Here is a 23,073-nt window from a genome sequence, read left to right on the forward strand (position 1 = left end):
GCAAGGGTGCACGCATTTTTTTGAATCATAGTTTTGTCTGGGTAAATTCCAAGGAGTGAGTTTGCTGGATCATATGGAAATTCTATTTTTAGTTTTCTAAGGAATCTCCCTACTGTTTTCTATGGTGGTTGTACCAATTTGCAATCCCATCAATAGTGCAGGAGTGTTCCCCTCTCTCCATACCCTCTCTAGCATTTGCTATTTGTAGACATTATAATAACAGCCATTCTGACTGGTGTGAGGTGGTACCTCACTGTAGTTGTGATTTGTGTTTCTCTAAAAGTTAGTGGTGTTGAGCATCTTTTCCTATGCCTACTGGCCATCTGTATGTCTTCTCTGGAGAAAGGTCTATTAAGGTCTTTGCCCACGTTTTGATTGAATTTTTAGTTTTTTGTTGTTGAGTTATATGAGCTATTTGTATATTTTGGAGATTAAATCTAAATATTTTCTCTCATTCCGTAGATTGTCTTTTCATTTTTTAATCATTTTCCTTGCTGCACAACAGCTTCTAAGTTTGATTAGGTCCTATTTGTTTATTTTCATTTTTATTTCTATTGCCTTGGGAGACCAATCCAAGAAAACATTGCTACAGTTTATGTCAGAGGATGTTTTGCCTATGCTCTCTTCTAGGCGGTCATAGTCATCTCAAATTCACACAGAGGGAAGAAATAGTTCCTTAACTGATCCATAATTAGCAACATGAATACCCCTTCTCTTTAAATTGGTGCTCTAATAGTGTCTTTTCTGTTTTTTCTTGGGTCTGTCATAATAATTACAACTGAGCAAAATTTACTTATTGATGGCTTTTCCAAGTTTTATCAAGTAGACTTTGCATAGTTCCTACTTGTATGACTAAATTTAAATATCAGCTAAAATGCATTTTAATTCTCTTGAGACTCCATCTATGGGACTACAGCAAAACATCAACAATAACAATACAAGAACAACCAACGATAGACTGCTTCATATAACAAGTGGCGATTTGTCACACCCAGTAAATCAATGAAAATGGATTGTGGAATGGCTGCTATGTTTATAGAACTTTTTTTGCTTGGAAAGGAAAATGATTTTAACAAACAAAAAGGTAACTACTCAGTTCCTAAATATTCTGCATCTAATAATGAATACGAGTTCTCCATATTGCTTTGGTTTTCTCCAAAGCAGAGCCTGAGGCAAGGGCTTGAGCAAGGGGAGCTTATATGGAAACTGGGTCCTAGGAGGAGGTAGTGAGGAGTGGGGGAGGTGAGACAGGCAGGGAAGGAGGAAAAGCCAAAACCAAGATTCCTTATGGAGGTAGATAAGTTGAGGTTTCCTTGCGGATGTTTTGAAATGGGTGCAGGGTACTTTTCAGAATTATCTTCTGAAAAATAGGATGCTGGGTCATTTATCCATGAGAACTTCCATTCTTGACTCCCTATTTTCTTGTCTGCCACCATCTTTAACTGTTGAGCAAGAAAAATGGGAACAAGAGGTTTGTGGAGTAGGGTGGTGGGGGTTGTCCCAGTTCTAACTGAAAGAAGGAAATGGCACATTCCACAGCAGATTACAGGTGGTCTTTCAAAACCAGTACTGCGATGGCTGAAGGAATAAAGCAAATTCCCATCACTTTCTAAATTGAGCCCAACACCAGTTCTTGCCAATTCTTTTCTTTGCTCCATCTCATAGGCTCCCTTTCTTCACCTAATCTTAGACCAAGGAAAGAACCAGAGACATTGATTTTTAACAGTTCATTTTTTATATACTTTTAATATTTTTAGGACACGTGCTGTGCTGTGTTGCGCTTAGATGCTCAGTCGTGTCTCTTTGAGACCCCGTGGACTGTACCCGCCAGGCTTCTCCATCCATGGGGATTCTCCAGGCTAGAATAATTGAGTGGGTTGCCATGCCCTCCTCCAGGGGATCTTCCAAACCCAGGGATCAAAACCAGGTCTCCCACATTATAGGTGCATTCTTTACCAGCTGAGCTACCAGGAGAACCCTTTTAGGACATACCTGGGGACAAGGTTATTTTGCTTCCCAGGTTTTCAGTATTTTTACCTATAAAGAGATGGGTGATTTGTAGGTTTTCCTTTGTGTCAAAAACTGGGCATGATTCTTGTCTTCTAAGCATGCTCATCAGCCAGCTTTGTGTCCAGTGTTTCCCTTCTGAAATTCATGTGTGCAGAGAGTTACATGTGTGAGAACACATGATGAATTTGGAAAACTACCACAAAGCATTGTCTGTTCCCATAAGCCTGTCTTCTCTTTTCACCTTCTTTGATGTCTGAGGTTCTCACCATGAGATTTCTTGGAGTTAAAATTATCTTTCTACAAGCTCTGTATAAACTATCCAGTACATAAAATATATTTGGAGCAATAAGTACTGCATTGATTATAAAAGTTTTAAACCTGATCATGAAGAAAAAAATTTCACTATGAGGTAAGCATCAGACTGATAGATTGATTTCCAAGTGGCAACATGTAAGTATTTAACAAGACGCTGGCCAGAATACAACCAGTCCTAAAATTGCATTATACTTTCTATTGCAAAAATAAATAGGAATATTTGTGTGTGAGGGATCGTTATTGTAGTTACTGTCCTTAGGTTAACTTATATGTTCTCCGATGCACTGAATTCACATCTTTGAATAATCAGTTCTCATGTTGCCTGACAAGTAACTGAACTGATCCTATTTAGAAGATATGAGGGCTTCCCTGGTGGCTCAGATGGTAAAGAATCTGCCTGCAATCCAGGAGACTCAGGTTTGATTCCTGGCTTGGGAAGATCCCTTGGAGAAAAATAATGGCTATCCACTCCAGTATTCTTGCCTAGAGAATCCTACAGACAGAGGAATCTGGCGGGCTACAGTCCATGGGATCACAAAGAGTTGGACGTGACTGAGTGACTCCCACATACACACACACAAGATCCAAATGGAATGTTATTTTAAAAAAGAAGAAAACTTTTTGCTTCTAAAATATCTAATTTTTCTAATTCATAGTGAAAGAAGTTTCCTTATTTCTTTCACGAGTATAGGGACCAGTATGTGGAGAACACTTCTCAACCTTAAAGAGAATAGAATAAATTATTTAGCTGTATTCTTTGTAAACTCATAGCTAGTTAAAAAACCACGTGGAGAAAGAGGAGCTATTAAATATTCTCTGCTTCCAAACACTCCAGGCCAGGATATCAGGAACTATTTCTGTCTCTCCTTTTGACAAAACCCTGTCCTGGGAACAAGCAATTGCCAAATGTATCTGTAAAAAGGGCTTCCCAGGTAGCTCAGTGGGCTTCTGTTGTGGCTCCGCTGGCAAAGAGTCTGCCTGCAATGCAGGAGACTCAGGTTTGATTCCTGGCTTGGGAAGATTCCATGGAGAAGGTAAAGGCTACCCACTCCAGTATTCTGGCCAGGAGAAGTCCATGGACTGTATATTCCATGGGGTCACAAAGAGTCGGATACAACTGAGTGACTTTCACTCACAGGTGGCTCTGTGGATAAAGAATCTGCCTGCAGTGAAGGAGACACAGGTGAGGTGGGTTCGATTCATGGGTCAGGAAGGTATCTTGGAGAAGGGAATGGCAACCCACTCCAGTATTCTTGCTTGGGAAATCTCATGGACAGAGGAGGCTGGCAGGCTACAGACCATGTGGTTGCAAAGAGTCAGACACAAGTGAGGTGACTGAGCACATACACACACCTGTATATCTGTAAAAACCTCAAGGGAATATGGGGTCAAGGATGTGGCTTACATGATTTTCAAGTTCTTGTAACATTTTCATGCTGTTTATTTTTCTGTAAAACTGCATTCATGTTACAATTTATTATAGTCATAAAATCAGAATTTTGCTTCCCTGGTAGCTCAGCTGGTAAAGAATCTGCCTGCAGTGAAGGAGACTCCAGTTCGATCCCTGGGCTGGGAAGATCCCCTGGAGAAGGGAACGACTACCCACTCCAGTATTCTGGCCTGGAGAATTCCATGTGGTCACAAAGAGGTGGACATGACTAAGTGACTTTCACTTTCAAGATCTTTGAAACTACAGTCAATTTTAAACATCTTCATTTCTTTTGATGAAGTTGATACATATACACGTTAACTTTCCCATATCACAAATTAGTTAGTGGTAGGGCCAAGACTGGAAATGAGGCTTCTGATCTCTAATGACTCTGGTGAATTAAACATAAACTGACCACTGAGGTAAATAGAAAAGCCATCTCTGTGTGGTTCTTTGTGCACTGCAGCGGTGGATAGGGAAGATGGAGTTTCTGCTCTGGCTCCATGGACCTCAAAGCAACAGTTGGAAGTTAGGCCAATAAATAATATTTTCTAGAAAGAATACTTTCTCATGGAAGTGATTTGGAACTCCAGTTATGTTATTACTGTTTTAACATTATCTGCAGACAAAGTGGGTTGACTCCCAGTGCCCTGTAGTCAGTATGCCCAAGTGTCAGTAAATGAATAATATGCATTTAAGTTCTAAAACTGTACAGCAGCCTGACTGCTGCTAATTATTAGATGAGACTCAGACCAGAAAAACTTTGAAGAGGGGCTGAAATTGGGGTTTAAGCAGGAATCCTACCTCTATTGAATAATGAATTTCTTTCTCCAGAGACACTCAAGGTCCGTCTTTGGCTCTGGAGTTGTAAGAACACCCAAATCTAAGACCAAGAGAATAAATATTTGTTTTTTTAACAAGCTCATCCTCTTATACATTCTAACACTATGCAAATGTGTTCTTGGACTAGAATAGTTAAATCTTCGGGTTTTTAAACTTTGCCTCTCATCGATTTATTCATTGCTTGTTACTTTGGATATGAAAGCAAAACTTAGCAAGTCAAATACTGTTGGCAGAATACTCAGGTCTATAGCAAACAAACTGCCCCAAACATAAATCCACTCTACAGTCTACCAAAGTTCAGCTTCTGTACCAACTGAAACAGAAGGTCCAGCTCGGAGATGCAAAGGGGCTGGTTGGCTGGGGAAGGGTGGGCAGGGTACATAAAAAGCAGCTGAGGACCATCTGGGGAAGTCAGCCTCGTCATCCGGCTACGGTCAGAGCTCTGGGCTCCCCTGACAGAGTATCTTCACCATGAGTGGGTGCCCCTTTTTAGGAAACAACGTTGAGTGAGTACTTACCTCTATCCTGAGTATGGTTAAGCTCTTAGGAATGTCAAATATGAACAGTAATTTCAGAATTTCAAGAGCAAGGATGAAAACTGTCAGCCTTCTTCCACTGTTTAATCACCTACTTTGAAAAGTTAGGAATAAGAGAATTCTCGTTGCTCCTATTATTCAGTACTGTGCTTTCTCAAGCTCTATTTTTCCCCCTTTCACTTCTTTCACCTGCAGATATGCTTTTAAACCACTCTCTGCACAAGGCAGTGAAGAAGACAAATCACAGGCCGGTGTGAATAGAGCCAGTAAAGGAGGACTTATCTATGGGAATTATCTGCAAGTAAGTGGCAGTGTCCTTACAAGGATTATCTTTCATTTTTAGGCCCTAAACTCAACTAGGTGACATTTTCATGTTTGGGGATTGTTTTGTGTTTGTTTTTGCAGTTGGGCTTCCCTGGTAGCTCAGCTAGTAAAGAATCCGCCTGCAATGCAGTAGACCCCGGTTCGATTCCTGGGTCAGGAAGATCCCCTAGAGAAGGGATAGGCTACCCACTCCAGTATTCTTGGGCTACCCTGGTGGCTCAGCTGGTAAAGAATTAGCCTGCAGTGTGCGAGACCTGGGTTTTATCCCTTTGTTGGGAAGATCCCCTGGAGAGGGGAACTACTACCCACTCCAGTATTCTTGCCTGGAGAATTTCATGGACCGTATAGTCCATGGGGTCGTAAAGAGTCTCAGTCACCAAATAGTTTTCTGGATCTAAAGATATCTCTTTTTATACAAATGTATGCTTTTTTGAGCATATATTTTTGTTAGAAAATTCTAAAGACTTGTATGTAAAGATTCACCTGTTCGACAAAAGTACAATAACAGCAGAGAAAGCATAAATAACTGGCTGGCATTGCATGACCTGTTCACGTGAGACCTAGTTACTAAATCCCAGCCTAGAATTGCAAATGTAGCCAGACAATTTCTCTTTTAGATTCTTTATTGTAAAGTGGAAATGTTGAAGACATATGTTTAGATGAAAGAAGGGTGTTACAAAGAGGTATTTGAACATTATTTTATCTTTTTTTTTTTTTGGCCACTTGGCATGTGGGAACTTAGTTCCCTGACCAGGGATTGAACCCCCATCTCTTGCACTGGAAGCATGGAGTCCCAACCACTAGACCACCAGGGAAGTTGCTAGAGATAATTTTTAAGATGTGAAATGATTAGAGTCCTTGATGACTTTGTTGATGGGTTTCTAAGGATGAGCTGATAGGCAACGTTAAGACCTTCTTAGAACTGACGCTTTAGGAGAATAAAAGAACAGCAGACACATAGTAGGCTAAGAAAGTTATAGAGCTTTTATGGCACTGGCTGCAAGAGATAGAAGGGATGTGATTTCTCAGTGAGGGTAATAGTACGTATTAGGATAGATTCCTGGGCTTCTCCAGTGGCACTGTGGTAAAGAATCCACCTGCCAATGCAGGAGACTCTAGAGACTAAGGTTTGAACCCTGAGTTGGGAAGATCCTTTAGAGGAGGACATGGCAAGCCACTTCAGTATTCTTTCCTGGATAATGCCATGGACAGGGAGCCTCGTGGGCTACAGTCCATTTGGTCGCAAAGACTCAGACGTGACAGCACACACACATACACAGATACAATTTCTTCTGAAAAGAATAAAACTCATAAATTCAACTCACTCCTTGTGAAGAGACATTAATTGTTTAAAAGAAAGTAGATTGGTTCCTGAGTATTTGGGAGACTTTTTTATAGTATCATATTCTATTTATTAAAGTTGGTAAAAATCAAGTTTTGCAATTTCAATATCAATCTTTTTGTAATCTTTTTTCCAATTTTATCGAGATATAATTGACATATAACTTCACATAAGTTTAAGGTGCCCACATGTTGATTTGATTACACTTACATATGGCATAGTGATTACTACCAGAGCATTAACTAATGCCTGTATCATGTCACATAATCACCTTTCTTTTTTTTTGTGGTAAGAACACTTAAGATCTAGTATACAATGTGTTGTCATTAACTACAATCATTATGGTATACATTAGATCCTAACTGTAACTTATTCATCATGTAAATAGAAGTTTCTGCAAAATCAGTTTTTCTATTTTTTTCTTTGAAGTTGGAAAAAGTTTTGAATGCACAGGAGCTTCAAAGTGAAGTAAAAGGAAATAAAATCCATGATGAACATCTTTTTATCATAACTCATCAAGGTAAGTTGCACACAGGGTTGAGCAGTAACTATTCGTAGTAGTTTCCCATTAGTAATGAGGAAAATTACAATGCTTTTAACTGTAAAATGGTGGAAGAGTAAAGGATCACCTGTGTTAGGATGCTTGCAAATACTTTGCTGTTAGATAAATCATCATAGATCCTCCTTCTGGGATTTATAACAGTCTTCTTTTTGTAACCTCACTACTTATTGGATCAGGTAGGACTTTGTCCTTAATCCAAAGAAACTTCTTATCTCTTGGAATTCACAAAGAATCTGAAAGTTAAGATGTCACTACTTGTCAACTCAGAGCTATTTTCAAGAAATAGATCACTCACATTTACTGTAACTTTATACGTCCTACAGAAATCTGGTACTAAACAGGAATATAAATTTTATCTAAAACGTGTATTCATTCTCTCCAGACTTCTAACCTCTGGGTAGTGGTTTTCTAACGTAGGAGTCCATGACTTTGGAAGTTTAGGAAGTCTTGGAACTCTTTGAATTGTGTGCAAGATTTCACAGATTTCACAAATATGTGTCTTACAGAAGTCTGTGACATTAGGATTTATTCTAAATCCTTTGTGTCATAATATTGTCTTCTGGTTGATCACGGCCCCGTGTCTCATGCTGATCAGTGCTGCCTTTCTAGATGTTTCTTTGTCTTATCAGTTCTTTCTGTCTTTTCTTCAAATGATTGTTTTCTTCACTGACTGGCTAATATAATCAACCCCTTTGAGAAAAAAAAACAAGGAAAATAATTGTCTTAATGTGTTACTTCTCCTGTTTTTTATGTTGACATTCTGTTGGTGGCTTATACCAAGACAAAATCAATGAGGGCAGAATGACAGCAGGTCAGCATATATCTAGAATCAGAAATCTATTTCGAATCCCATCTCTACCATTAAAGATGATGCAACCTCAGTCTGGTTTCTGGACCAGTAATTCTCTCCGTTTCCCCTTCTGTACAATGGGAAGAATGATTACATCTTCTCATTCACAGAGCTCTTGTGAGGATGACATGAGATTAGGTGTGTTACACACTTAGTTCAAGGTACAGCATGCAATGAGCTCATAGTAAATGGTAGCTTGCATCATTTGATGGAGAAACTTTCCTTCCATCAGAACACAAGGTCAGAAGGTCGTGGGACCTGCTACCCAAAGTTATACTTGAAAAACTGATAAATAAACTGATCAAAAAATATTTGATTTGCTCATTTTGTCTAAATATGGAAATTAGATTTCCAAAGTCTCCTTAGCTCTAATTTAAAGGTATATTCCCTTCATTAGTACAGAAGCACAGCCTTTGCCCAAACAGAATGCAAAAGCAATCGTTAAAATGATTCATTTCCATGTTCCTCTAATGACTATGTTTGCTGTTTAATTTATCTATTTATAAAATAATCACCCAGTGTTTTTCTGTCTCAAACATTATGCCAGGAGCTGAGGGAAACTGATGAATATGACAGAGTTTCAGCCTGTTCATAGCTTGTCCTCCCTGTAAAGTCTAAATCTCTAGAAACAAAAATGTTGTCATACTCATTAGGTTGCGTGCATGCATGCTTAGTCGCTCAGTGGCGTCCAGCTCTTGTGACCTTATGGACTGTAGCCCACCAGGCTCCTCTGTCCATGGGATCATCCAGGCAAGAATACTAGAATGGGTAGCCAGTTTCTTCCCCATGGAAACTTTCCAACCCAGGGATTGAACCTGTATTGCAGGGATCAAACTCCTGTATTGCAGGCAGATTCTTTTCTGCCTGAGCCACCAGGGAAGCCCATTCATTAGGTTAATGATTATTAATATCTCACTTTATAGATATTCATTATTACTTCTGCTTCTCCACACACCTCCAGGTTCCACATGGGAAGATAAGATTATTTGCTGTACCAAAAGACATTTACAATATTTTGTTGAAAGAAATCAGTTTGAAAATAACATAAAGCATATAGATAACATACCTGACATATTAAAACATTCATTAAAAGGAGGCTATTTTAACTTGATCACTAATACTTGTTTGTAGCATAAAATAGGGTTATGTTGGCATTTATTGACTTTTAAGTTACATTTTAATTTCTCTTTCAATGTGTTAGCCTTGTCTTTCATATAATTATGGTCAAAAGGCTCATGACTGATGATGATCTTCTCCTTGCAGCTTATGAACTCTGGTTTAAGCAGATCCTGTGGGAATTAGATTCTGTTCGCGAGATCTTTCAGAATGGCCATGTGAGTTGCTATGTCACAGTATTGCTTTCATACTTTTCTTGGAGAGTGTAGAAAATATTATTCATGGGAAAAGTTTAACAACAAATGGTGGAATTAGTATTTAAGGGGAAAAAAGTTTCTAGTGTAGAGAGTTTAGCCATGTTCTTCCAGTGTAATTATCACCATGCCCTTGCTTTAAGATCCCTTTCAAATTTTATTTTCAAGTCCCTTGTTTAGAAATCAATTTTTTCCCCTGCAAAAAGTTATTATGAATGACGACGGACTGCCAGGACAGCTAATGTAGATTCTTTAATCAATAGCTACCAAAATTGTATTTCTAATGAATGTTTGCTATGGGAAGATAGGAGCAATGATGAGGGAGTGCGACAGGAGGAGAGGTGGGGTTAGGGAAAGAGAACAGACAAGATGAGGAGGATGAGCCAGAAGAGAATAAGGAGGAACAGGGTGGGAGGAGGAAGAGTCAGAATCCTGGTGATGTTCCCTCAGTTCCCTGATTTCATTTGCTTTGAAATCAGTGGGAGTTGTGTTCCAGAATTTACTTAAATTGTCCTTCTATATAATTTTTCTAGTTTTAAAGAATAAAATGATTTTAATGTTGCAGGCATTCCTTGCAAACAATTCAGAGCTGCCATTAGTTTAGCATCTACTTAAGGCACATTTTAATGCAAATGTTCCCCTTTAAAGTAGAGATAACATCCACAGTAGTGCATTGTTATTTATACTCTATTTAGTGTCTCCCAGAATCGAGGATTGATTACTCAGTGTCTTGTCTCCTAACACCCAGGTCAGAGATGAGAGGAACATGCTGAAGGTGGTCACCCGAATGCACCGAGTGGTCGTCATCCTCAAACTCTTGGTCCAGCAGTTTTCCGTCCTGGAGACCATGACGGCCTTGGACTTCAATGACTTCAGGTGTGCACTCGGCTCTGCCAGCATGCAGGGGTTACCCTTCCCTTCTGATGGGCTGGAGAGAACGTGCCTGCTGTTTCGTGTGGTGTTAAGGAGTCGGTCCTGCTGACACTCTGTCACTGTGAGCCCTTGGGAGCCGTCATCTCGGAGCACTTGAGTAGCTATTGAAAATATTTCATCTCTTCCTTTTGCATAGGAACATAACAGAATCCATTAAATTCAGCTCATCATGTGTACCCTGGTTTTATCCCAAAAGGATTTTAGACAGCTTAGCAAAATGGCTTAAAAGGCTGATTTAATATGCATAACTAAATTTAAATGATTAAAAACCAAAAGTACAAGAGAAACAGGAATGATATATAAAGAAGCACGTCAGCAAAACTGACAGTATAAGTTATGGATGGAACTACAAATTTTATTGTTTATGTGTTTTAAAATTTTTATTTTATGTTAGACTACAGTTAATTAACAATGCTGTGTTAGTGTCAGGTGTTCAGCAAAGGGATTCAGTTACACATGGACATGTATCTATTCGTTTTCAGATTTTTTTCCCATTTAGGTTATTATGGAATGTTTAGCAGTCAAACTATAAATTTTATAAGAAAACTTTTTTCATAACTAAGATTTGAGAAGAAATTTTAAGAGCATGGGGTGCAGAAGCATTGTCCTCTACATGGTTGGTAATCAAATGAAGAGAAGTGGAATTCCTTTTTAGTATATACTTAACGAATTGAAGTCTTAGTACCAGTTATAGGGAGAACGTTTATAAGGATGTGAGGGTTGTGCCTGGTGGGAGTAATCACATTTTGTGATGCCCAGTTTTGTGCTAGGCAACACCCTATTCATTTCACTTGTAGTGCCTCGCAGTGCTGAACTTTAAGGAGAAACTGAAGAAAATTTATAAAGGACCTTTTAGCAGTACTGAATAAGAAGTATTGCTCAATGTCCATCTGTCTTTATCTTAGGAAAAAACTTAGTATACACACATGCATGTAGATGTATGCCTGGGTCTATATAAGTACACGTGTGAATACACATACACAGATATAAACACACATTGGTACACGTACGACGTTTCACAAACTATGCAAACATCAGCCTACAGAGACGATGATGGCTACTTGCTCATTGTCCTGATTTGGATCGAGTCCAGGTCATGGGTTCAGCCCTGGGCTGTTGTGTGTCTGTGCCTGGTGACACCTGCAGAGTCACATGACCACCCCCTCCCCCCCTCCCCAAGAAGGCAGCGTTACAGCGATGATTTACAGTGTGCACCTTCCCCTGCTCTTCTCTCCCGGGACCTGTTCTCAAAGAGAGTACTTATCCCCGGCGTCCGGCTTCCAGAGTCTGCAGTTCCGCCTGTTAGAAAACAAGATAGGGGTTCTGCAGAGCTTGAGGGTCCCTTACAACAGAAGACACTACCGCGACAGCTTCAGAGGGGAAGACAACGAGCTTCTGCTGAAGTCCGAGCAGGAAAGGACGCTTCTGCAGCTGGTGGAGGTGAGTGTGCGGACGTAACGTTTCGCTCAGCACGTGTCGTTCACTGAGCTTCTGCGAGATCCGGACTTCAAAACTCCTATCGAAATTGGGTTCATTTGTTGTAAATAAGAGAAGAATGAATTTATAAACATACTTCAACTGGCAAATTCCACTAATTAAAATAGTAAGAACTCTCTTGAGAACTTCAGAGATATTTCTATAGTTAATGATATGTTAATATTTAATAACCTCTATATCTTATTAAAACAATCCTTTTAAACATTCCTGCTAAGCAACTAGCATTGGGTTAGCTGATTTTTAAACTGGGTATGGTTATTTATTTAATGAGCTTTACTTTAAAATATTCCATAATTGAAAAGTCCCACAAGTTGAGTATGTTTGTTAATTAAACTACATCACCAAGGTTCATCACTAAGGTTCTGTCCTTCAGAATTTCCCCCAGTCATACCTAATTCTCTGTGGGTCTGTACATGGTCCTGAGGAATTATTAGTTTCTGCACAAGAAAATTATTAGATAAGGATTGTACAGTCTTGATTTCCTGGACAAAGGCCTTTACTTTGCAAATTAAACTTTTATTTTAGCAAATTATGTTCTGCTCACTAATCCCCTGGGCACTGTAAATACAGATTTAGGTTAATATACTATTAATGCCATTTAATGGCTATAGAAAAAGAATCACACAGTTAAATTCAAAACCAAGAATAGGCTACATGGGAGCTCACAGAGATGCATGGACTCATTTTTATTTCTAGATTAAAAATCCTGTGGAATCTTGAAATAATTGAGTACCTAGCTGATTTCAAAGTTGCTAAGTACACAGTGTCCTTGCATTTAGATCAAATCAAATTATATATGTTATGAGTCCTTCAGCTCCTAAGACATAAACTATTTTGAGAATAAACCAGTATACCTCATTAAAACAACATATACATATGTTCATAGATTTATAGAACAAAATTGGGATTTCTGTAATAATTGCTTGTTATTAAAAAGTAAATTTTTAATATGATTGCCTTCTAGATTAGGAGAAAAAAACACTGCTTTTTATAAATGAAGAAATTGAAGGGGGGAGGGGATATAGCTCAGTGGTAGAGCATTTGACTGCAGAAATTGAAAGGAAAGAGAAACATTTACACAAAAAAAGATTAAGGATGTATTGACATTTTCCTCAAAACCAGGAAAATTTTATATTTCAAGTTCACAAATTTTTGTTACAAAACATTTTGCCTATTTTAAATTTTACAATGTATTCACTTGAAAAATATTTACTTCAGGCATGGCTGGAAAGAACCCCAGGTTTAGAGCCGCATGGATTTAACTTCTGGGGAGAGCTTGAAAAGAACATTGTCAAAGGTTTGGAAGAAGAATTCACAAAGATTCAGGTATTTGTGAAACCATAAGTAAACATAAGTTCACTACAGGAGAAGTTTGGGAATTTTATTTTAATTTTATTTTCTCTTAGTCTTTCGTTTTCCTTATATTCTTTTTCTTTTACATGTGCATCTGCTTGTAATATATTACACAAGTGATTTAATTTTATTGATGCATAATAAAAAATAAATGAAGGAGTTTATTGTAGGTAAGATTTTGAGGAGATGAGACTAATAGACATTTTTCATTTTTATTGAAAATTTCATGTTATGATTGCCCACAGAAGTGGGCTCACAAAGGAACAGTCAACCAATACATTAATTCACGCAACTTCCCCTTCACTCGTGTGTGCTGAGCTCTTTCTATTGGCTGAGTTCTTCCTCAGACAACGGCAAACTTCTCTCAGTTAAAACAATACTGTTGATTCTTCAATTTCTCTCATGTTATGGGGCCCTCATCCTTTCTTCATGACCAAATTTTTGGAAGAGTTGTTTCAATTCTACATCTTGAGAGGCTATGTGCACCATGCAGTGTTGTCACAGTCATGGGTCAAATTCCCCTTCTCTTCTTGGTGACCCTGTAACATACCCTTCTGCTACCTAGTTTTCTTTGCTTCCTTCCCTTCATTGGCAAAATGTAAAATATGAGTATTTACGTCAGAGGGATATTGTGAACATTACATTGGATTCATTTTTGCAGGGTATTTAGAACAGCAGTGAGTGTAATTATTTCTTTTTCTCTATCTGATTCTCACCCTGGTTCAGTCTGCGTTCCTGTCATTCATTCACAAATGATCCCGTAGGTAAATCCAATGGCCGTTTTATCTTCATGTTATTTCACTTCCTGCTGGCTTTAACGCTAATGACTACCTACACTTTCTTGAACATTTTCCCCCCAAGGTTTTGGTATCAACATTTTGTCCTCACCTAGTTTTCTGACCCTGACTTCTCCAGCTCTTCCATGGGTTCATGTTTTGTTGTGAAACCAGTAACTGATGGAGATTCACAATGCGTGGGCCCAGGTCCCTCGTATCTGCTTTTTCCTCTCCCACCGGGTGAACTAGTTTACACCTGCTGCTGCAGCATCTGCTCAGACACCAGTAATTCTCAACTATTTGAAATGAAGTGAAGTGAAGTCGCTCAGTCATGTCCGACTCTTTGTGACCCCATGGATTGTAGCCTACCCGTCTCCTCAGTCCATGGAATTTTCCAGGCAAGAATACTGGAGTGGGTTGCCATTTCCTTCTCCAGGGGATCTTCCCCACCCAGGGATCAAACCCCGGTCTCCCGCGTTGCAGGCAGACGCTTTACCGTCTGAGCCTGTTTATCTCTAGCTTATTTGGCTCTTTGAATTTCAGATTCCATTCTTCTTCCCCAGATAACTCTTTCCCAGTCTTCAGGTCTTGGTTCAAGGAAAACTTCAGCAGGAGGGTCTTTCCTGACCTCTCTGCTACTATAAGTTGTTATGGTATGACATTGCTCCTTTACTTCACTGCCTTTGGTTGCAATTATTCAAAAATTTGTTTTTTTAAAAAATTGAGGTATAGTTATTTTACAATGTCGTATTAGTTTCTGCTGTAAAACGAAGTGAATCAGCCGTATGTATACATACATCCCCTCTGTCTTGAGACTCCAAACCCCCCATCCCACCCCTCGAGGTCATCACAGAGCACCAATCTGAGCTCCCTGTTCTATACAGCAGCTTCCCACTAGCTATCTGTTTTATGCGTAGTAGTGTATACATAGGGCTTCCCAGGTGGCGCAGTGGTAAAGGATCCACCTGTCACTGCAGGAGATGCAAGAGAGGTGGGTTTGATCCCTGGGTCAGGAAGATTCCCTGGAGGAGAAAATGGCAACACACTCCAGTATTCTTGCCGGGAAAACCCCATGGACAGAGGCTGCAGTCCATGGGATCACAAAAGAGTCAGACATGACTGAGCACAAACATGCATAGTGTATATATAATCCCAATCTCCCAATTTATCTCACTCTCTTGCCCTCTGTTTCCAGTCTCCCGTGTCCACACATCTGTTCGCTACATCTTCATCTCTATTCCTGCCCTGCACTGTTTACAATAGCCAAGATCTGGCAACAACCTAAATGTCTGTCAACAGAAGAATGGAAGAAGATGTGGTACATTTATAAAATAGAGTATTACTCAGCCATAAAAAAGGAACGAAATTAGGTCATTTGTAGAGAAGTGGATGCACCTAGAGTCTATCATACAGAGTGAAGTAAGTCAGAAAGAGGAGAAATAAAGCATATTAATGCATATATGTGGAGAAATGGTACAGATGAACCTAGTTGTATAGTTGTAATTTAACTTAAGTTTTCAGGGTTTCAGTCCCACCAGATGGAGAACAGGGGACTCAGTTTTTCCTCACAATTTTTTCTCTATCACTAGCTTGACATTTACTGAATAAATGAATAATCTATTGGCCATATAAGGCACACACATTCTGACCACATGATATGCTTGATCTGGTAAATGGAAGTCAGCTGGAGTAACTGATTTTTGCTCCAAGTAACTGAGTTCTAAGAGCATGTGTTCAAGGCAGGAAAATGCAAGTTTCCTTAAACGAATCAATAAATATCAAATGAATAGGGATATAACAGTGAAAAATATCTAAGGAATTGTATTTATAGAATACTGCACTGAAGATAGAATTTCAGTAGAATTAGTAGTTTCTCTGAGTAGGAATTCTTAACTTTTCCTAAGTGGAATTAATTTACTTCCTGTATTAAATAATTGTTGTCTAAAATTAGACATTATTGACCACTCATAGTCACTCCAGTTTTGCCCGAGTTCATTTATCATGACATTTATGAAAAGAGTATTTGAGTTTAACAAATCACTTAAACTTAAACAAAAAGAACCAGTGGGCATGAGGGAGGGCCTGGCTCATAATTTCCAAGCTATAGTCTTAGATGATACAGTGCATATCCTAGGGACATCTTTTCTACATCTGGGCTAGTCTATTTCTCACAAGCAGTATTTTCTAAAATAAGAATTTATTTTCTCTTGAGAGTATTAATGCAGCTTTTATCCCAAAGGCTAAGGAAGAGTCAGAGGAAAAGGAGGAACAAATGGCTGAATTTCAGAAGCAGAAAGAGGTATTACTGTCCTTATTTGATGAGAAACGTCATGAGCATCTCCTTAGTAAAGGTAGGCATTTCTATTCAGAAGTTCCTTCTTCTGGAATATAAGACTGTGAGACCAAAATACCAAATCTTACTTGCGGGGGGATAAAATGGACATTGATATTTCCATTCATAGAAGTAAGGAATTTTAAAATTTATCTTGCAAGTTATCTTTATCAACTTTTTTTTTGAAAGTGACAAAATATATTTAATAAACTTTATAATTGTATAATTTAGTTGCATTATTTTCAATGAGATATTCATAAATGATACAGGAACTAAGTATTTAGAGGAAAAAAGGTCACGTCCTTTTGTCTGTGGCTGTTTATTGCATGATTTCTAACTCTGTCTATTTAAAGGTTTTGAGAATTTAACATGCATGTGTAGATACATGTATGTATTATTTTGTCTTTTAAAATCTAATACTAAAACAATGTTTTAAAAGATAGTTTTCCAAATTCAAGCTAAGGGATAAAATATTTAAGTAACATTCACATTATTTTCTAAAAACATGAACAATTATTTAAGGTGATGATGCCAAATTAACATGAGTTCCTTAAATTACCTATTACATTAAAACTTGTTCCATGTCTTGCAGGAGAAAGAAGGTTATCGTACAAAGCACTTCAGGGGGCCTTGATGATATATTTTTACAGGTAAAAACAAGTCAAAAGAAGGGAATTTGAAGTAAAAATTGGGGAGTAGATATAGATAATGTATCCAGTATAAAGCTTATACATTACAATCATAGTTTTTAAAAAGTCATTTAGATTTGAGGAAAGCTTAGAAAATAATTGTGAAGTTTCATGAGGTTTTTCTTTATTTTAAATAGTAAGAGTCCAATGTTATCCCTGTCATGGGTTAAACACACACACACACACACACACACGCACACACACAAGTTAATCAAATATCCTTTTCATTAAATTCTGTGACATTGTGTCCTAAGGACCCAAAGTTGAATCTGTCTCAGAATCTTAGCCATGAAATAGGTTCTGTCATTTAACGACATTGTTATTCCTGTTTTGTAAAATGAAAAAGAATGAATGAGAAGCACCATATAAATTGCTGTTCTGTTTGCTCTGCAATTTCAATCTAATTGTTGTCACCTTGTGTTTCATAAATTGAATGTGTTAGAGCAATAGATGCCATGCTGGTATAAAGAAAAAAAAAATCTATGTTTACAGCATGTCTTATTTGAATTAATTTAGTGTCTTAATCCTCTCTCACCTATTTTTCAGAATGGCAGGAGCATAAAAACCAGTTTTGACTGTTTTCCTCAATTCTTAGTAAATATATGCCATTCAGGCTTATGTATCCTCTGCAGAAAATACACCGAGAGGGTTGACAAAGGAGATGAAAACAGAAAAAATATATATATATAAATCAAATCATATATATATATAAATTATATATAATATACATATATATAATTTTATTTTATTTATATATATATTTATTATGCATATATGTATTAGAGGAAACTTTAACAGGCAGTCTTTGCTTTCACAGTTTAATATCCTTGCCTGGAAGAAGTTTCTGACTATTATTGGCTAGAAAACCTGAGATGGTATCTGTGTCTGCCTTTTACGAGAAAGGGGTGAGGTGTGTCTCTGGTTATTTCATGTACTTCAAGTAATGTTTTAGAATCTTTAAACACACACTGCAAGATGAATCGTGTTATCCCCTAAGCCTGGGAGAGTGATCCAAGCTGTCACAGCTCCCCAGAGGCAAAGGGGATGTTGGTTTGGGGCCCAACGGATTGTAGAGTATGTGTTCTTCCTGACACACTGGACTTGGCTGGACATGTTTATGGTCTCGATGATGATGGTGGTGATGGTTTGTTCCCTAGGGAAGAGCCCAGGTTCCAGGTCCCTTTCCAGCTGCTGACTTTCTTAATGGATGTGGACTCACTCATGACCAAGTGGAGATGTAAGCCCTCCCCCCCCAACTTGACCCACAACCCTGCTCCCCTTCAAGCCCCCATTACCGCTCTGTCGTCCACTTTGTGTGTGTGTGTGTGTGTGTGTGTGTGTGTTTGTGTGTGTGTTGAGGGGATGGGCTACTTTGTGAAAAAACAGTTCAGCAATTTCTCTGAGGGCCACCCACCTGGTGCACATGGCAGGCAATTTTCAGGGCTCACATATCCTTTGGGGGCCCAGGAAAATGTTGTGTGTTTGATCATCAGAAGGAAAAGTGAAGTGGCTCAGTCATGTCTGACTCTTTGCGACCCCATGGACTGTAGTCTACCAGGCTCCTCAGTGCATGGATTTTTCCAGGCAAGAGTACTCAAGTGGGTTGCCATTTCCTTCTCCAGAGGATTTTCCCAACCCAGGGATCGAACCTGGGTCTCCCTCATTGCAGGCAAATGCTTTACTGTCTGAGCCACCGGGGATCATCAGAAGGAAAAAGTAAACTTCAGGTCAAATAAAATGTTTTAATTTATAATAGTAATGTACTCATCTTTGTGTCAATACAATTTGAAAATATAATGCCAGTAGTTGTGTTTTAATGGACAAAGGGCCCCATGAAGGCGATAGGAACAAGGGCTCATAAAAGTCACAGTGTGCCCCCCGCCCTGGCATCCAAGAGCTAATTCTAGGGGAGAATGGATGCACTGCACAGCCTGGACCAGGTGGAACGCCGGGCAACCTCCCCTTGTGCCGCATCGGCTTATATACGAACCTCCCATGGAATGATGAAGGGGAGCCTTTTCTCAGAGGCAATAATCATTCTGACCCCTCGTCCTCAGCGCCCTGGAGCTAATGTGTGTGTTCGCCTAGATAACCACGTGTGCATGGTGCACAGGATGCTCGGCAGCAAGGCGGGCACCGGCGGGTCCTCTGGGTACCAGTACCTGCGCTCCACCGTGAGGTAAGCCGGCGTTCCCCCTCACCTCCGCGGGGCCACCAGCGCCTGTTTCTCCACGGAGACATGCTTTATCTAGGCAAGTCAATTACATTTGCTCCTGTTTGAACTGCTGGCAACACATTTATCCTTAAATTAAGAAATTCCTACAGGAGCTTTTGGAGATCATTGTAAACATCCTTATTTCTGGAAGGTCATCAATTAGATCCTGGGATGAGAGGGGGCACAGTACCAATATTTTCATCACCTGTGAGGGAGGGAACCAAGTTAACCCAAGAAGAAGTGTTTTTAAGTCATTCTCCCTCAGGTTTGGGCTAGACTAAAACAGGTATCATTAATATCACCAATGTCTTCTTGGCCAGATGAATGACACAGCTTGTTTACTGAAATGACTTTTATAGTATTAAAAACCACTTCCATGTCTCCAGAGTGCCCTTTTCATATTATTTACAAGGAAAGAGGGTAACATTTACTGAGCACTCAAAACATGCTGGAGAGATTTCAAGGACACTTATTTTCTTATTTAGTATTCCCAATGTTATAGATAGATAGATATATAGATAGACACATCTGAAAACTGGAAAACTTATATGGCCCCTTGGGAAAGGAGAATCAGCTCGAGAATAAATGAGGTGTTCACATTTAATCTCTAAAGTTCTTAAAAAAATTTTTTTGAAGTATAGTTGATTTATAATGTTGTGTTAATTTCTGCTGTACAGCAAAGTGACCCTGAAATTCTTTGTAATTCACCTATTTCCATCCCTAATCTTACCACCTGATTGACTAAATTATAAAATGCAGTTTCAGTTTTCATTATTTTTATACATCTTCATTTTCCCAGGAATAAAAGTTAGATTGAATGATTCTAAAAATTTATTAGTTTGAATTTTTATAATCAGTACGCATTTTCTCCTTCCCTGGAAATAAATTCTGTGAGCATGAAACCATAAATGATCATAGAAAATGAGCACAACCATCAGTGGTGGTGAGAATAGTGAACACAAACCACCTTCCTAGTGTGTCACTTTCTCAGTAAATCATCACAAAGGCCTGGTGAGAGGAAGGGATTGTGGTTTTTATTTTATGAAGTTGGAAACCAAAACACTAAGCTTTGGACAACTTGACCAAGGTCACATGAATTGCAAATGACAGCAAAATATGAACCCAAATTTGATTTTAAAGACAAATGTTCTTCTTCAAGTGAAATGCAAGTGAAAACAGTTGGCTAACAAACACAAAAGCAATTTTAAAAGTGAAAACCACTGTTATAGACCTTTATTATATAATCTAAGGTGGTTTTTCAATGTATCAATGCACTCATGTCTGTTACTTGGCAGCTACTTTACAGGTGGGAAATAGTTTCCAATGAACAACTGGGAATTTTTTTTGCTTTCAATTTATTATTTTGCATCCCACCCTTTAAAAGCCAGAAACAGGAACACATCCTTATCTATATGAAGGTAGCATGACAGTAATAACCCTAGGTTTTGTTCTGGCCCAGTCTGGTCCGGATCACTGAAACATGTAATATTGTTTTATGGACATAAACTTTGGATATGGAATAAAAATGAAGCAATCTTAATACTAACACTACTTGATATATACAACACATAACATATATAATATGATAGAATATAGAGATTTATTTATGGTAAAATATCATTATTTGAAAATTTAAAAAATCTTTCATATCAATAATTCTAAAACATCTGTATATATGTGTTTTTCCAGTGACAGGTACAAGGTATTTGTAGATTTATTTAATCTCTCAACATATCTGGTTCCCCGACCCTGGATTCCGAAAATGAACCCAGTCATTCATAAGTTCCTTTACACGGCCGAATACTGTGACAGCTCTTACTTCAGCAGTGATGATTCAGATTAAAATCATCTCCAAAAACCTATGAAGAATATTGCTTTCTCAGTCTGCATTTAAAAAATTTTCCATGAATTTTCATGATTATACAGAGTCCTAATATAATATATATACTTACATATATATACATATATAGCATATATTAAACATATAGCACTGTAGCACTGCTTCAAACCTAGAAATAATTTTATCACCTCATGTTTGTGATAACAGACTAAACATTAAGATAAGAAATTCAGTTAAATTATAACATTGTACATAGTGTGTTTTCCTGTTAAAAACAATGTCCCTAGTACTTATCTTAATGTAACCATGTAATGTAATGGTTATCTCATTTCAAACATTGTAAGCTTGTAAACTTAAGCTGTTTCAAATATTTTATGCAATAAAATGTGTCATTCTGTACAAAAAAGTGTTCAGTCAAACATTTTTGCAAGTATTAAGATTGTTTTTTGACATATATTCTTTTGGAAACATTGCTTGCATTTGTTAGGACTCTTGGTGACCAAGGACAGAAATCTATCTGAAACTTACCTCGAGTGGGTTCACTGGGCAGTTACTCCAGGAGATCCTATATGTGAGAAAAGCTTGGGAAGCTTGGAGCCCCCAGGGATGGATGTGGGCCCTGGAGACCTCAGTTCCTGGCACCTGGGGGGAACTTGGTCTCACCTCTCTTTCTCAGTAGGGGTTGGCCTTGCTCTTCCCTGTTGCGGACCAGTTCTGTCCTCAGGCTGTGTCCATGCTTCAGCCCCTTTAGACTCCCAGAGGGAAAAGTTCTCTTCCCAGCCCCAAGGCTCATGGTCTGGGAGGCAGAGTGCTCCCTAAGGCATGGCAGAATTGAGGTGACCAGGGGTAGTCTTTCCAGAAGAAAGGAGATGCAGATAAACTAAGAAATGATCAAGTTCATTTATCATGAAAAGTGTGAGACCCAGAGTTTAGATCAGACAGGAGTTCTTTTCTTCTCTTTCTAGCATGGCCTGCCAATACTTAGTGGAATTTCTGTTATGAAAATACTATAAAAAAAATTTGGGATGTAGAGTAACCTTGACCTAGGGTGATTATCTCTGGAAGAAGCAGGTTCTTGATGGAACTGAACTATTCTTTGGTCTCAATTGCAACTTTTTCTTATAAGAATCATACTGTCTAGTTTATCTCTAAATTACATATAATTGCTTTTGTCTATATGTGTGTCTGTATACATATGTAGTACCTGATGGTGATTAAGCTGAAAAATTCAGAGACAAATAGCATGGTGGCCGGTGGTAATCCCTTAAGTTTGACAGTAAATGTATCTATTAATTACCTATTTTGATACAACGAGGTTAACCCCCAGTTTCCTATGTATTTAATGGGGATAAAGTTTACAATTTTTGCTTTTTCTCATGAAGTAATGAACAAATATGTTAATGGATGTTCTGTCACCAAGATGCCTTGGAAGTTTGAAATAAATGTTATTTGTCAAGACTTATTGTTTTAATACGGAGAAGGCAATGGCATCCCACTCCAGTACTCTTGCCTGGAAAACCCCATGGACGGAGGAGCCTGGTAGGCTACAGTCCATGGGGTCACTAAGAGTCGGACAAGACTGAGCAACTTCACTTTTACTTTTCCCTTTCATGCACTGGAGAAGGAAATGGCAACCCACTCCAGTATTCTTGCCTGGAGAATCCCAGGGATGGCGGAGCCTGGTGGGCTGCCGTCTATGGGGTCGCACAGAGTCGGACACGACTGAAGTGACTTAGCAGCAGCATTCTTTTAATAAGTAATCTTATTTAATTATTTTTATCTCATTTCTTGGTGTGGTAGGTAATACAGCGTAAGAGTTTTTTTCAAATGATGTATCACTAATTCTTATGTAAATGT

The 23,073-nt window shown here is 38.5% G+C and overlaps 1 protein-coding gene across 1 annotated transcript; it reads left to right on the forward strand.

Moving 5' to 3' along the window:
• Positions 1 to 5,068: 5,068 nt before the first annotated feature.
• Positions 5,069 to 21,219, forward strand: TDO2 (tryptophan 2,3-dioxygenase). The gene is made up of 12 exons (XM_081544533.1): positions 5,069 to 5,103; positions 5,329 to 5,434; positions 7,229 to 7,319; positions 9,475 to 9,545; positions 10,330 to 10,457; positions 11,768 to 11,954; positions 13,230 to 13,337; positions 16,380 to 16,491; positions 17,065 to 17,122; positions 18,319 to 18,398; positions 19,250 to 19,340; positions 21,066 to 21,219. Exons 1-12 carry the CDS (start codon positions 5,069 to 5,071, stop codon positions 21,217 to 21,219), a joined length of 1,221 nt encoding a protein of 406 aa, XP_081400659.1.
• Positions 21,220 to 23,073: the final 1,854 nt, after the last annotated feature.

This window comes from Giraffa tippelskirchi, chromosome 11 (genome assembly GCF_054371585.1).
Source record: "Giraffa tippelskirchi isolate mGirTip1 chromosome 11, T2T-mGirTip1v1.2.pri, whole genome shotgun sequence".
NCBI lineage: Eukaryota > Metazoa > Chordata > Mammalia > Artiodactyla > Giraffidae > Giraffa > Giraffa tippelskirchi.

Coding starts and splice junctions, on each gene's coding strand:
- TDO2 (XM_081544533.1), top strand. CDS start 5,069: ATGAGTGGGTGCCCCTTTTTAGGAAACAACGTTGA. Junction 5,104..5,328: donor TTTTTAGGAAACAACGTTGA/GTGAGTACTTAC, acceptor TTTCACCTGCAG/ATATGCTTTTAAACCACTCT. Junction 16,492..17,064: donor TGAGCATCTCCTTAGTAAAG/GTAGGCATTTCT, acceptor CATGTCTTGCAG/GAGAAAGAAGGTTATCGTAC.